Below are 16,776 nucleotides of genomic sequence, written 5' to 3'. Positions count from 1 at the left end.
AAATGGGAACATATGCAAACTTATCAGTTACAATGACCTGGTCATATGTCCCAGTAGTTTTGTTTCTTCTGCTGTCAAATCTTGTGCCAAGCACCTTTTCAACGGGTTCAACTTTTCCCCATTTCTCTTTGAAGTGTTTGTTTATTTTTGCCTCAGAATTTAAGTGTGTGAATGGGTTTTCCAACTTTTGGAATGACTGTTCTATGCTGTTCTTATTTTTTGTGTCCTGTGGAGATAAGCACTGTAGAGCTGCATCTTTAGCGTGACTATGAATCTCAGAAATCACTTCTTCCATGGTTGAGACAAAACTTTTTACAGTAGACTGACTGGTTCCAGCAGCCTTGAGTTGTGCAACAGCAGTTGCACACATATCGAGAGTGCTCCTATTAGAGTTTCTGAACAGTCCACATGTGGCCGTCGCATCGACATCAGATGTTGTGGCGGTCTCATCTACATTAGCGATCACCGCCTCTCCTACACTGTTTACATTAACATCAGTGTCAACCTCTTGGTCAATATACTCAGTGTGTTTGTTGTCTAAATGTTTCCTAAAACCTGAAAACGTACCAAACCTATAGCCACATCCAGTCTGAGCACATTTAAGGCGAAGCTTTTTTCCTTGAACGTAACCGTGAACTATTCGCAAATGCCTAACAAGCCTATTTGTACAACCTAACTCCTTCCGACAATCAAAACACTTCATGGCGGAGGAGAAGCCTCATGCACTAATGAAGCAACCTCGCCCTAACTTCAGCAACACGAGGACTCTCCTTGACTTTCCCAACATCAATACTGTACACAGTGGTCTGGAGGAACGTGTACATGTTGCGCAGCATGGTGTTGTATGCTGTGCCAAACACATAATGTGCCTTAAAGAGTTCATCTAAAGCACCAAGAGAAGAGATTGACTTGCAAGGTATGGCCTTCTTGTCAAGAATGATGTAGAACCGGTGGATCGCATTCTTCTTCACTCCAACAGCCAGGAGATAGGGTTGATTGCTGGTAGTGATGGCATCAAGATGCTCTTGGATGCTTGTTCCAGTCTGAGAAGACAAACACACATGGAGAAACAATTAGAATTACATGATTGTGGCGGCTGGGTGGCGCAGCGGGCAAGGCGCTCGTCACCAACACAGGAGATACTGGTATCGAGCCCAGCTCTCTGCGTTGCTTCCGACTTGGCCGGCCGTCATACCAACACAATTGGCAGTGCATTATTTCCGGCGTTGGGTGCATGATGCGCATGCGCTGTGATCACAGCACAGGCGCACCAGGCAGCCAAATACGGAAATACAGCCGTTTTGAGCAGTGTTGACCAGTTTATAAAAAATATTTAAAATGTTTATTAGCAACGCCGAGCTTTCAAACCCTGCCGCGTGTGTGTGTGAAACCCTAATGGAACGCTGGGTACCTTTGAAATGTCTACGTGATATATTTGACCCACCGCTCGCTTTTAAGCAGTGCTTGATGTGCACATTAACATGGCTAGTAACGTGGGAGCCAGTGACTGCGTATTCGAGCCCCTGGCTTGCATCGCAGTCACGAAAGGGGCTAAGAATTGGCATAACGACTAACATTGGAATGGGAGAAAAACAGAGAAAAAGGAGGGGGGGAATATAAAAAATAATAATAATAATAATTACATGATTGTAGCATTATAATTATAAATTTGTACATTAGGAGAAAATACCAACCTTCTTGAAGATCACAAGATGCTGCTCCGCGTTGGACGCCGACACCTTCCCTGGTCTCTTCCGCCCCTGAGCAGAGGGTGGGATCAAGTGCAACAGCAGTAGAATCGATGAGAGGTCACTGTCCCAACCTGTAACGATACAAGTTGGATGTTAAGACACTTGAATTATGTAGACCATAAACAAAATTCAGTCCATCTGCAATGTTAGCAGTATTTTTACAAAATAAGATAAAAGACAGCAGTTCATCACAAGAAGCTCTGCCACTCAAAATATGAATATACAGTACCAGTAAAAAGCTTGGATGCACTCATTCAAGTGAATGGGAAGACACTTTTGACTGGTTGATAATACAAAATGCCTCGTACATTTTTCACAGAAGTTCAGTGAAAAACAACAAGAATGGTATGCTCAAAAGCAGCTTACCAACGTCAGCATCCACTTCAGTGTCATCCTCAGGAGGATCAGCTATCAGCAGGAGCTCTTGAAGCTCACTGGTGGATGGAAGCCGTCTGCATTGTTGGATGATCTTTTTCTTGTATGTGGTCGGCCACTTTTCCAGAAGCTTGCCCGATACACCTTCTCCAAACATCAGAACGAAATCCTGTTCAACCTGGAGAGGGGTGATTGGGGGACAATTTCAGGATTTCACAGCCAACCAAAGTTAGTGGGTGCTAGTTGAGGTACAATACATCTACCGTCCATCATTCAAGTGTCACAAAATGGTCAAAATAATGGCAGATAATTACCACAGGCCGAAACGTTGTGTTCAAGTATATTAAAACTTGGGAACACTACAGACGGTGTGCAGACTTTTTTTCCACAACATTACAGATCTATTTTGAGTCTAGCACCTGTGACTATACACTTGGGATGTGCGTGAGTCTTTTCTACTAACTATAGATAATTACCAAGCCCTTGACGTCTTGGAAACGTGGAAAGTCAGACAGTATGTTGCTTGACTGCTGGGGGTCGAGGACCTTGTTGTGCCTATAGTCAAATGTCAGTTTCATCTTGTTCTTCACTGTGTCCTCATCAGCTGAATGTTTCATTAGTGAGATCGCTTCCTTGCACTCCTCTTCGCTCAGGGCAGTCTCTGCAACAACATGGGAATCTCGTCTGGCAGTTGGTCCTCCTCCACGAGATGGTTCTCCACAGGATTCTACAGAATATGGGGAAAAACACAAAAAAAAAGAATCTACCAAAGGCCTGATTGATGGAGTTCTGCAGGTACACAGTCATGGCCGTAGCCAGCTATGAGGCCACCGAGGTCAAACTCCCCAACCAAACAAGCACACCATTGATTTAATTGACATATAAATCACACATAAAGATCTAACTATTTGTGAGGTTTCTGTCCTTGCTCTCTCACTCGTTCTGTTCCTTTAACCACCCTCGCTCTGTTTTCATTTGTTTTTTCTGTTAATTATTTCAATTCCCTCGTTCACACGCTTCTCCCCATTGACGTCATCAGAAACGTCGCTGATTGGTTCTCTCAGGTCCGCACGCTTTTCAATCACATTCCCCAGCTGTCACTGCTTGTCAATCAATCGATCCCTCATTATTTATACCCCCGTTTCTCCACTCTAAGTTTGTTGGATCGTCTTGATTTTTCTCTGATTGCATTCCCCGTTTGTTGCTGCTGCTGCTGCTTTGCTCTGTGCTATTTCTCCAGGAATTCCAAGGAGCCTTTCTCTCTGACACCTGTTCCCGTGGCGCGCGCTCGCTCCGCTGTTTGTTCCAGCACCATTACGCAGTACGTCTGGGTGAGTTTAAACTGACTGTCAGGATCTATTCCGTTTTTCGTGTGTAATTATTACACTGAAGACTACCACCTTTTTCTCAGACAGTCACTCACCCAGCTTTTCTATTTTTGCTTGTTCCTTTATGGGATAATATTTTTGGGACCTTCCATCTCCCTCTGTGTGTTGCTCACACCGAAGTTATTATTTCACTATTGGATTGTTTTGGACTTCACTAACTGTGTGTATATTACACGAAGATATTCACTGGGACTGTGTTTGGATTTTGCTAACTGAGTGTACATTACACGAAGATATTCACTGGGACTGTGTTTGGAGTTTTGCTCACTGTGTGTATTACACGAAGAGATTCACCTGGGCTGTTTTGGATTTGTGCTCACTGTGTTAAAATTACACGAAGAATTGTTCACCCTGTTCTCCTGCTCGTTCAGACTGCACTGTGTTGACTCGTTCCCTCTCCCCCTCTCTCAGTCTCGCAACACATCTGAGATTCTGCCGAGAGAATTCTGCAGAGCGGTTCAGACGTCAACACCTGCTATCCCCAAGACTACCATCTCGGGAGAAGCTGCAGAGCAGCATAACTTTTCCCCTTGTCCTATGTACCTGTCTTGTTGACTTGCCTTTCCTGTACTCATTATATTTAGTATCAAATAAACAAGCCCTCGTATTTGGCAACTCTGAATTCCTACTCTTTTGTGTCGTGCGTTTGGGGTCGGTGTCAAACCATAACATTACGATCCAACCAATATGACGACCCCAGCCGACACAGAGAGGGTCAGAACCGCACTTGCAATTCAAGTTGATTTGACCAGGGATCACGGTCTCCAATTAGAGCGGGCTGCGGCTGCGGTGCAGAACCTCAGGGATCAGGTCCTGCCTATGCAGGGTTCAATGGCCGCTATGGCGGGACAACAGTCCGAGATTCTCGCTCAGCTTCAATCGCTGGGCGACACCGTTAATACCTTTAATCTCTCACACCCTTCAGGAGCTTTCCCCGCAGCCCCAGCAGATCTCGCATCTCGGGAACCCCGTCTCTCCGTCCCACGGCTGTTCGACGGTAATCCCGAGGAGTGTGCCACATTCATCATGCAATGTGAGTTGGTTTTCCGTCATCAACCAAGCCGTTTTTCTGCTCATGGGTCCCAAGTGGCTTATATAACAAACCTACTTTCAGGCCATGCTGCCCAGTGGGTCACTTCCTCCTGGGCAATGGAAGCAGATTTTTTGTTTTCCTACCCAGACTTCGTGGCGGAGCTCCGGAGAGTGTTCCACCATCCAGCCCGAGGTCTGGACCCTGGAGCCCGGTTGGGGACCTTCCGACAGGGGAGCGGCAGGGTGACGGACTATGTCATGGAGTTTCGACTGGCGGCGGTGGAGAGTGGATGGAACGAACCTGCTCTTCGCCTAACCTTCTTGAGGGGGCTCAGTGACGCAGTCCGGGACAAGCTCGCTACCCGGGAGTTGCCCGACTCCCTCGAGGAGCTGTTTAGCCTTGTCATCCGAATTGACGGACGCCTCCTGGAGAGAAGGCGCGAGAGGACCCGACTGCTACCTCCTGAAGCACCCCGGACTCCTGGACGCCCCGTCCCCAACACTACTGGTGGTAACAGGCTTCCCCGTCCGGTTCGCGAGGAGGAACCCATGCAGCTGGGACGCTCTCATCTGAGCCAGGCAAAGCGTGAGGCAAGGCTCAGGTCCGGTCTCTGCCTCTACTGCGGAGGTGCGGGACACCGTATCGCCGACTGCCCTACCCGGCCAAAAGATCAGGCTCACAGAGACCCCGGGAGATCCTGGTGAGCCGTTTTTCCCATTCCCAGCGCCGCGCACCACCTGACCATCTGATGAGCGTCACCCTGGCCTGGGGGGACCAACGTGCCACGGTGGAGGCCCTCATCGACTCTGGGGCAGACGAGAACTTCCTCGACTTCGAGTTTGCCACCCGAGCCAACATACCTCTTGAGGACCTTGTGAGGCCCTTGGAGATCTTTTCGTTGGACCAACACCGCCTGGCCGACATCTCTCAACGCACCGGCCCAGTCGTGCTGACCATCGCTGGGAACCACGTCGAGAGGATCCAGTTCCTCATTACCCAATCCCCCCTTGTCCCGGTGGTCCTGGGTAGGCCCTGGCTCGCGCTGCACGAGCCCCACATCGCCTGGTCCTCCGGTACCATCAGGGGCTGGAGCTCCTCCTGTCACGCCCGCTGTCTGCAGGCGGCGTCCTGTCCCCCGCCCCGGAGGCCGGCTGGTGAGTTGCCCCCGGACCCCTCGTCCATTCCTCCCGAGTACCACGACCTCATGGAGGTATTCAGTAAGACCAGGGCTCAGGCCCTTCCACCTCACCGCCCCTATGACTGCGCCATCGACCTCCGCCAAGGGGCTCCCCTTCCCGGCAGCCGCCTCTACAGTCTGACTGTCCCGGAGAAGAAGGCGATGGATCTCTACATCTCTGAGTCATTGGAAGCAGGACTCATTCGGCCTTCCTCCTCCCCGGTGGCGGCCGGGTTCTTCTTTGTTGGTAAGAAGGATGGGGACCTGCGACCCTGCATCGACTATCGTCAGCTCAACGAGATCACCATCAAGAACAAATACCCCCTACCTCTCATGAGCTCCACCTTCGAGCCACTAACCCAGGCCTCGTTCTTCACCAAGCTGGACCTCCGAAGTGCCTACCATCTTGTCCGTATCCGTGAGGGCGATGAATGGAAGACCGCCTTCAAGACCCCCAGGGGCCACTACGAGTACCTTGTAATGCCGTTCGGCCTCACCAACGCCCCGGCGGTATTCCAGGCACTCATGAACGATGTCCTTCGTGACATGCTGGAGGTGTTCGTGGTGGTGTACCTGGACGACATTCTCATCTTTTCCAGGTCCCTCGAGGAACACATCCTGCATGTCCGCCGTGTGCTGGAGCGCCTCCTCCACAATCGGCTCTTCGTCAAGGCGGAGAAGTGCCGTTTCCACTCCAACTCAGTCGACTACCTGGGCTTCATCGTTGAGAAGGGCTTGACCCGAGCGGATCCTCGCAAGATCCAGGCTGTGGAGGATTGGCCAGAACCCACCACTCGGAAGGAGTTACCGAGTTTCCTCGGGTTCGCCAACTTCTACCGAAGGTTCATCCGGAACTACAGTCAAGTGGCGGAGCCACTTACCAAGCTGACCTCCCCCGCTCTGCCGTTCGACTGGTCCCCAGCGGCATGCGCTGCGTTCCGCTCCCTCAAGAGAAGGTTCACTTCCGCCCCTATCCTGCTCCACCCTGACCCCAAGAGACAGTTCATCGTGGAGGTGGACGCCTCGGATTCTGGCCTGGGCGCTGTCCTATCCCAACGTTCTCTTTCAGACCAGAAGGTGCATCCTTGCGCCTTCTACTCGCGTCGCTTCCTCCCCGCCGAGAGGAACTACGACACCGGCAATCGGGAGCTGCTGGCGGTCGTGGCTGCGCTGGAGGAGTGGCGTCATTGGCTAGAGGGTGCCGAGGAGCCTTTTACCATCTGGACGGACCACAAGAACCTGACGTTCATCCGCGCTTCCAGGCGCCTCAACGGTCGGCAGGCGAGATGGGCCAGTTTCCTCAGTCGGTTCGACTTCTCGCTGACCTTCCGCCCCGGTTCCCGCAACACGAAGGCCGACTCCCTGTCCCGGATGCACTCCAAGGGGGCTCCACCCTCTGAGGACCCTTCTCCCATCCTCCCGGAGGCCCGAGTGGTTGGAGCCATCACCTTGGGCATCGAGGGTGTGGTGAGGCGTGCCCTGCGCTTCCAACGTGCTCCAAGCAACGTCCCTAGGAATCGTCTCTTCGTCCCCGACTCTGTCCGGTCCCAGGTACTGCTGTGGGGCCATACCAGCCGGTTCGCCTGCCACCCAGGCGTCCATCGCACGTTCTCCTTCCTGGCTCGTCGTTTCTGGTGGCCCACCATGCGAAACGACGTCAAGGAGTTCGTATTGGCCTGCGCGGTCTGTGCCCGCAGCAAGGCCTCTCACCAGGCACCCTCCGGGCTCTTGCAGCCACTTCCCATTCCGAGCCGTCCATGGTCACATGTGGCGCTCGACTTCGTCACTGGTCTACCCTCCTCCCAGGGGAACACCTGCCTTCTGACCGTGGTGGATCGATTCAGCAAAGGGGTCCACCTCGTGGCCCTCTCCAAGCTTCCCTCAGCGGCCGAGACGGCGGACCTCCTGACGCACCACGTGTTCCGCCTTCATGGCTTTCCCCAGGACATCGTCTCTGACCGGGGGCCCCAGTTCACCTCCCAGGTATGGCGGGCCTTTTGCAAAGGGTTGGGGGCAACGGTCAGTCTCTCCTCTGGCTATCATCCCCAGACAAACGGGCAGACGGAGAGGATGAACCAGAGCGTAGAGTCAGCTCTTCGGTGTGTGGCAGCCGAGAGACCGGCATCCTGGAGCCGTTTCCTTCCCTGGGTTGAATACTCCATCAATTCAATGGTCAGTTCCGCCACCGGCCTCTCCCCTTTTGAGGTCTCCCTGGGCTACCAGCCCCCTCTTTTCCCCGCACAGGAGACGGAAGTGGCAGTTCCCTCCGTGCAGGTCCACCTCGACCGCTGCCGGCGAGTTTGGGAGATCACCAGGACCGCGCTGCTCCGGACATCTGAGCGCGCCTGTCGGGGTGCCGACCGGCGTCGGGTTCCTGCGCCGACTTACCGCCCTGGGCAGAGGGTGTGGCTCTCCGCGAAGGACCTCCCGCTACGGTCCTCGGCCAAGAAGCTCAACCCCCGCTTCGTCTGGCCTTTCGAGGTCCTGAAGGTACTCAGTCCGGCGGCCCTGCGCCTGAAGCTTCCTGCATCCATGCACATCCACCCCGTGTTCCATGTCTCCCGGGTTAAGCCCGTCTCCCTCAGTCCCCTTATGCCTCCAGCTCCTGATCCGCCGCCTCCTGTGCTGGTGGATGGTCACCCCCAGTGGCAGGTCCGCCGGTTGATGGGCGTTCGTCGGCGGGGCCGGGGTTTCCAATACCTGGTGGACTGGGAGGGTTACGGCCCTGAGGAGCGTAGCTGGGTCTCTCGGCAGCTCATCGTGGATCCCGGCTTGATCACCGACTTCCATCGAGCCCATCCTGACGAGCCGGGTCGGCCTGGTCGCCGGGTGGCTCCCGTGGAGGGGGGGGTACTGTGAGGTTTCTGTCCTTGCTCTCTCACTCGTTCTGTTCCTTTAACCACCCTCGCTCTGTTTTCATTTGTTTTTTCTGTTAATTATTTCAATTCCCTCGTTCACACGCTTCTCCCCATTGACGTCATCAGAAACGTCGCTGATTGGTTCTCTCAGGTCCGCACGCTTTTCAATCACATTCCCCAGCTGTCACTGCTTGTCAATCAATCGATCCCTCATTATTTATACCCCGTTTCTCCACTCTAAGTTTGTTGGATCGTCTTGATTTTTCTCTGATTGCATTCCCCGTTTGTTGCTGCTGCTGCTGCTTTGCTCTGTGCTATTTCTCCAGGAATTCCAAGGAGCCTTTCTCTCGGACACCTGTTCCCGTGGTGCGCGCTCGCTCCGCTGTTTGTTCCAGCACCATTACGCAGTACGTCTGGGTGAGTTTAAACTGACTGTCAGGATCTATTCCGTTTTTCGTGTGTAATTATTACACTGAAGACTACCACCTTTTTCTCAGACAGTCACTCACCCAGCTTTTCTATTTTTGCTTGTTCCTTTATGGGATAATATTTTTGGGACCTTCCATCTCCCTCTGTGTGTTGCTCACACCGAAGTTATTATTTCACTATTGGATTGTTTTGGACTTCACTAACTGTGTGTATATTACACGAAGATATTCACTGGGACTGTGTTTGGATTTTGCTAACTGAGTGTACATTACACGAAGATATTCACTGGGACTGTGTTTGGAGTTTTGCTCACTGTGTGTATTACACAAAGAGATTCACCTGGGCTGTTTTGGATTTGTGCTCACTGTGTTAAAATTACACGAAGAATTGTTCACCCTGTTCTCCTGCTCGTTCAGACTGCACTGTGTTGACTCGTTCCCTCTCCCCCTCTCTCGGTCTCGCAACACATCTGAGATTCTGCCGAGAGAATTCTGCAGAGCGGTTCAGACGTCAACACCTGCTATCCCCAAGACTACCATCTCGGGAGAAGCTGCAGAGCAGCAGAACTTTGCCCCTTGTCCTATGTACCTGTCTTGTTGACTTGCCTTTCCTGTACTCATTATATTTAGTATCAAATAAACAAGCCCTCGTATTTGGCAACTCTGAATTCCTACTCTCTTGTGTCGTGCGTTTGGGGTCGGTGTCAAACCATAACACTATTACTCCTCTCTGAGCATGAATATAAAACAGGTGATCTATTTACTGTGTAAACCTTATGCAATATTCATCATGGATATTTGGATACTTGAAATCTGTATGAACTGAGTAGTTAGTATCAAATGAAATAAGATGGAACAGCTCCATGCATTAATTGCTCATATTTGCTCATTACCAGTATGGTATTGTTTAAATTTTACAGCTTTTTGTGTCTCTGTCTTTGTCTGTCCTTATTTTGTGTACTTTCAGTGAGCCAAGAAGTGGAGAAATATATTAATACTTCAGTAAAATTATTTTTTTTACCAACAACAGGTGACTTTATTATAGATAATGCATTTTGAATGAATAGGTTGGGTTGTATAACTCATTTTGGTATGCATTTAGCCCATTCACCAAATTATAAATGCATAAGAGACCACAGGGCTTTGGTGCACTCTTTAGGCCACTCACCTGTAAGTGCCCCCACGTCCTGTAAATTACTTTGTGAGTGACTGACCTTAAGTTGATCTCTAGATAATAAAGTTTGTATAAAAAAAAAATGTACCTCCCTAATTTCTAAACCCTGGCTGGGTGGTGTCCAACCGATTATAGTGGGCCGGTCTGGGCCAAAAAAATAAATGGACCTCCCTAATTTCTAAACCCTGGCTGGGTGGTGTCCGACCGATTATAGTGGGCCGGTCTGGTGTCCGACCGATTATAGTGGGCCGGTCTGGGCCAAAAAAATAAATGGACCTCCCTAATTTCTAAACCCTGGCTACGGCCCTGTATACAGTAATCAATAATGCCGCTTGTTTTGTTAATCAACTCGTTGTACTCAAGATATGCATTATTAGTGTTACCTCCAAATGATGATCGTTTGTCTTTAGCAGCGGTTCTCTGAATAGTTTTAATCCTCCAGGCCAAGTATCCACTGCCACTCTGGCCATCATAATAATGCTCCTTGGAGGGTGGAATAAAAACAGACACTTCACATTTAAAAGTGAAAAACAGCATGCTCTGGTAGGATTAAAAATGTATCAATATTGCCACAACCATTACTGTGTGCAACTCACATAGCCATTCTTAGAGTGTGGGTCACTGAGGTAGGGGAATAAGGTCACGATTCCTCTGGCATACTTTTCCTTCAGATGTCTGGGTGGTGAAGTACTGGAAGATTAAGATTAAAGAAGAATGTATTTCTCAGTCATATTCCCTGGATTTCATTTAGATTTCAAATTAATCGGAAAGCTAGATTGAGAACAAACTAAAAACAAGGAGCTAATTACCCATTCTTCTCTGTCAAGTCAGCTGCCAATAGGTTCACCATTTTCCTTCTGTTGTCATCGTGCAAGGACTTGGTTCGATTGTATTCATTTATTATGCGTTCTCCACCAGATTTCTCACGAAGAATGGATTCCACCAACTTGAAGCACAAAAGCACATGCACAAAAAACAATTCAGTGTTAGGAATATACTGTAGACTGCAATTCAAAGTTAAGGTAAAGGATAAGTATCCTTAATATCAGTTTTAACCCTATCTGAGGTCTGTCTAGCATGCTTCTGACTCGTGGAGATGATAATTTGAGAGATCCATCCAATCTCAAGTGAGCTACAATATTCTTACAGGCACGCGACCAGTACAATGGAAAAGATGGGGGCATAACATTGACAGTAAAAAACATGCATTTCTGAGTTGTGAATCACAGGGTGATGCATACATATTACATGTGTGTCAACTCTTACTTGCTTGGCCTCTGTATCCAGCCTATGGCGTTTTCGTGAAGGGTCCTCTGAAATGATGACAGTATCCTGTGATCCTGACGAATCCAGGGATGATGGCTGGGACCCTGACGAATCCAGGGATGATGGTTGGGACCACTCAGATGAGGCTAGCGTGGAGACAGACTGCTCAGATGAGGCTAGCGTGGAGACAGGATAAATAAATAAAAAGATTATACACAGTTTCCTCATAAAGATGTCCCTTATCTAATCGAATGTAAGCTTCACATGACAAATAACTTATTCATTAAATATATATTACAAATGTAATCAAACCTGTGTCATATTTGATGATTAGCACCCCAGTGGATGCATCTCTTGCTACCTCCTCAAAAACATCGTCATCCAATTCGGTCCCCGAACTGTCAAAAACATTCACACCTTCCGTTACAGCTGGGACACCAAACTTTGCAAATGCTAGAAACGGGCACAAAAGCTTTTGTAAACAGAAATGTCATTGGATGTATCCAGTGATTTCTAAATCTACTCACTAAATATTCACTTAATCTTGAATAATTGCTGTCTGCAATACAATAGATGAAGCCACAGATCCACCCAGTGGATAACCATTGAGTATCACATTGAGGACAATTTCCCAATGATCCCAATTTCTTACCTGCACTCAGAAACTCGATCAGATTTATTTCTGTAATCCGAACAAACTTTTGGACATCTCCCAGTTGTACTTTCAACAGCATGCTTGCAGCAAGCCTGCAAGAGAGTTACCAACGAGTGGGCAACTTGAACACAGGGAAGTGTGGGAAATTAGTGTCAGGCTGGAATATTCAGTGACTTTGTACTTATTATTTACCTTATTGGGGACATTGATCTAAGTTAAGTTATTATTAAATGTTTTACTTAGATCAATGTCCCCAATAAGGTAAATAATAAGTACAAAGTCACTGAATATTCAAGCCTGACACTAATTTCCCACAGATGCAAACAGACAAAAAAAGGAGAGCTATATAACCCAGGGTTTTTTCCTTGCATTTTCCCTGTGTTTCTTCCATTAAACTCAATCAACCATATTGTATGCATTCTAATGCACTCACTCTCATAACACACCATTTCATAGTACAGATTACTTATATCATTCAAGGGTATTTCCCCGCATTAACATTAGCAAGACACATTTGAAAAAACTCACGAAGGGTATAGGCTGGCTCACGTTCAAGGCCTCCCTCAACGTGAAATGGCGCACGTGCAGTCTTCTTGGCTGTCGCCGAAATCTGTGGACTTAACAAAATAATAACGTTGGTCAAATGCCAAATAACTGTTACTTGATTTCATACTGTAGGACACATTTACCTCAGAACATGGCATGCAAATGTTTGTTACTAAGCCAATGTTAGCAGCTTGGTAACAGGGCCTTCCTTGCATTTTCCCTGTGTTTCTTCCATTAAACTCAATCAACCATATTGTATGCATTCTAATGCACTCACTCTCATAACACACCATTTCATAGTACAGATTACTTATATCATTCAAGGGTATTTCCCCGCATTAACATTAGCAAGACACATTTGAAAAAACTCACGAAGGGTATAGGCTGGCTCACGTTCAAGGCCTCCCTCAACGTGAAATGGCGCACGTGCAGTCTTCTTGGCTGTCGCCGAAATCTGTGGACTTAACAAAATAATAACGTTGGTCAAATGCCAAATAACTGTTACTTGATTTCATACTGTAGGACACATTTACCTCAGAACATGGCATGCAAATGTTTGTTACTAAGCCAATGTTAGCAGCTTGGTAACAGGGCCTTCCTTGCATTTTCCCTGTGTTTCTTCCATTAAACTCAATCAACCATATTGTATGCATTCTAATGCACTCACTCTCATAACACACCATTTCATAGTACAGATTACTTATATCATTCAAGGGTATTTCCCCGCATTAACATTAGCAAGACACATTTGAAAAAACTCACAAAGGGTATAGGCTGGCTCACGTTCAAGGCGTCCCTCAACGTGAAATGGCGCACGTGCAGTCTTCTTGGCTGTCGCCGAAATCTGTGGACTTAACAAAATAATAACGTTGGTCAAATGCCAAATAACTGTTACTTGATTTCATACTGTAGGACACATTTACCTCAGAACATGGCATGCAAATGTTTGTTACTAAGCCAATGTTAGCAGCTTGGTAACAGGGCCTTCCTTGCATTTTCCCTGTGTTTCTTCCATTAAACTCAATCAACCATATTGTATGCATTCTAATGCACTCACTCTCATAACACACCATTTCATAGTACAGATTACTTATATCATTCAAGGGTATTTCCCCGCATTAACATTAGCTAGCAAGACACATTTGAAAAAACTCACGAAGGGCTGGCTCACGTTCAAGGCCTCACTCAATGTGAAATGGCGCACGTGCGTGCAGTCTTCTTGGCTGTCGCCGAAATCTGTGGACTTAACAAAATAATAATGTTGGTCAAATGCCAAATAACTGTTAATTGATTTCATACTGTAGGACACATTTACCTCAGAACATGGCGTGCAAATGTTTGTTACTAAGCCAATGTATCGCCCTGTGTTTTTTTCGATCTTTTTTTCCAAACGATACAATTCACAATCACCCCTCCACATTGTATTTAACAACATTAACATTACCTCTTGCAAGTTGCTGGAAGCCAATAGCTACCGAATTAATTACTTTGACACTGCATATTTGACACTGCGAATTTTACTGTGTAGGCTGCCTATATAAGGCTGCACTGCAGCCTGCCCACATATATTATTTATATATACATTTCAAAATTCCCAGCATAACATTTGGGTAGGCGTAGCCTACCCTAGCCTTCATTACCCGCTGCCTATGCCCATTGTCTTTTTACCACCTTCAACTTTAACACAGGACTCCGGGCAGAGAGTCAAAATATCCAGCTCAATTTCCCATTGAGACATCGCTCAGCTTAGGTGGAACAGAGACGTCCAGGTCCCTCTCCAAGTCATTCCACTGTCAACAGAGATCCCGCTGAGGGAAATGTCCTCTCAGGAAGGTTCTTCGGAGAGGATCCATTCAGATCATCAGGTTTAGATGTTCCGTCTTTGAGAGTCATCAGTGTTTATGTCTACTTTATCAAGCCTCACAAGTCTTCCTGCCAAAGACCAGTGGTGGAAAGAGGGAGACGCAGACAATCAAAGTCAATTAACAAATGATTTATTTAACTAATATATATAACTATATAACTAAGTATTTATTTTACTCAAGTACTGTACTGTATTTGGTACAATTTCGAGCTACTAGTACTTTATGTGCTTCATTTTAAGGAACTTTATACGTTTACTCCACTACATTTCAAAGGAAATATTGTACTTTTTACTCCACTACATTTATCTGAACCTATCAGTTACTAGTTACTTTGAAGAAAAAGATTTAGCATAGAAAACATGGCAAAAATGTATGAAGATTATATACTTTCTCATTTGAAGCCTGTCATCTTCAAGAGGGCATAATCAGAGCAGCATAACTGGACCACATACTGTACCACTTTAACATAACCTATAGAGGTCAAGTACTGGAATACACAAACATCGTGTAGAATGCATATTTTTACTTTAGATACTTAAGTACAAGTACATTCAATAGCAAATACTTCTCTACTTTTACTTAAGTAGAATCTAGAATTATTTGTGTATTTCTACTTCTACTCAAGTAAAGGAACTGTGCACTTCTTCCACCACTGCCAAAGACAGGCGAGCTGTCACCAGCTTCAAACTTGTACGGGGGAGGGTGGCTACGTGGTGCAGTGGGCAAGGCGCTCACCACGAATACTGGAGACTGGGCTCGAACAGGTTCACCTCCCTGTTCGAGCCCAGCGATCCACATTGCTTTCAGTTTAGCTGGTCGTCCGCAATAATACACATTGGCAGTATTAGGGGGAGGGAAAATTATGGGTGGGGATGGGGATCGGGCGTTGTGGACAGCGACTCCTACAGGTCGGTTGGTGCGCCTGCGCAGTAGAATCAGGAAGCGACGGGGGCGGGGCCCCTCCAAAGCCCAGACCCCTGACGCTGAAAGATCGAGCCGCGCAGGTGGAAAGATGCGACTGCTGTTACCTCGAGTATCGGAGGGGACTCGTTCTATGTATGACTTAGTCCACATTGCAGCCGGCTTGTGGGAGGCATGAAACAGCGTTCAAAGACAGGGGAGGGTTGAATTGGATGATACGAAATTGGGATGGGAGAAAAATAGAAAATGGGAGAAAAAGTGGATAAAAAAAAGAATTGTACGGGGGAGAAGAGTCAACGCCACATCTGGTATGTTTCAGAGCGCTGTTCACACAGAGCACACTGTCTTATTCTGAGGTGAAGTCTTTAGGATGTCCCCAGTGTCTTATTCTGAGGTGAAGTCTTTAGGATGTCCCCAGTGTCTTATTCTGAGGTGTCTTTAGTCTTTAGGATGTCCCCAGTGTCTTATTCTGAGGTGAAGTCTTTAGGATGTCCCCAGTGTCTTATTCTGAGGTGTCTTTAGTCTTTAGGATGTCCCCAGTGTCTTATTCTGAGGTGAAGTCTTTAGGATGTCCCCAGTGTCTTATTCTGAGGTGTCTTTAGGATGTCCCCAGTGTCTTATTCTGATGTGTCTTTAGTCTTTAGGATGTCCCCGGTGTCTTATTCTGAGGTGAAGTATTTAGGATGTCCCCAGTGTCTTATTCTGAGGTGTCTTTAGTCTTTAGGATGTCCCCAGTGTCTTATTCTGAGGTGTCTTTAGTCTTTAGGATGTCCCCAGTGTCTTATTCTGAGGTGAAGTCTTTAGGATGTCCCCAGTGTCTTATTCTGAGGTGTCTTTAGGATGTCCCCAGTGTCTTATTCTGAGGTGTCTTTAGTCTTTAGGATGTCCCCGGTGTCTTATTCTGAGGTGAAGTATTTAGGATGTCCCCAGTGTCTTATTCTGAGGTGTCTTTAGTCTTTAGGATGTCCCCAGTGTCTTATTCTGAGGTGTCTTTAGTCTTTAGGATGTCCCCAGTGTCTTATTCTGAGGTGAAGTCTTTAGGATGTCCCCAGTGTCTTATTCTGAGGTGTCTTTAGTCTTTAGGATGTCCCCAGTGTCTTATTCTGAGGTATCTTTAGTCTTTAGGATGTCCCCAGTGTCTTATTCTGAGGTGAAGTATTTAGGATGTCCCTAGTGCAGTGGTTCTCAAACTTTTTACACCAAGTACCACCTGAGAACGTAGCTGGCTCTCCAAGTACCACCATATGACCGGCATTAAAATACAGTCTATTCAGCTATGCACAGTTCACGCAGGAGGCAAATGTATTCCTAATACCATTATTTATTGTTAACTTTTGTC

At 47.4% G+C, this 16,776-nt stretch overlaps 1 protein-coding gene across 1 annotated transcript in view; it reads right to left on the bottom strand.

The window, feature by feature from the left end:
* Positions 1 to 1,014: 1,014 nt before the first annotated feature.
* The window catches only part of LOC311225727 (delayed-rectifier potassium channel regulatory subunit KCNS3-like), a gene marked incomplete at both ends in the record, with an annotated part of 30,863 nt that continues 15,101 nt past the window's right edge, over positions 1,015 to 16,776 (bottom strand). Inside the window, 3 exons of the mRNA XM_084311121.1 lie at positions 1,015 to 1,043; positions 2,118 to 2,304; positions 11,812 to 11,903. Of these exons, the coding sequence (XP_084167247.1) occupies positions 1,015 to 1,043; positions 2,118 to 2,304; positions 11,812 to 11,903 (308 nt within the window). The remainder of the gene's footprint in view (positions 1,044 to 2,117; positions 2,305 to 11,811; positions 11,904 to 16,776) is intronic.

Source organism: Notolepis coatsorum (assembly GCF_963971535.1).
Source record: "Notolepis coatsorum genome assembly, chromosome: 3".
In the NCBI taxonomy this organism is placed as follows: Eukaryota; Metazoa; Chordata; class Actinopteri; order Aulopiformes; family Paralepididae; genus Notolepis; species Notolepis coatsorum.
This window is presented reverse-complemented; position numbering and strand designations above follow the sequence as displayed.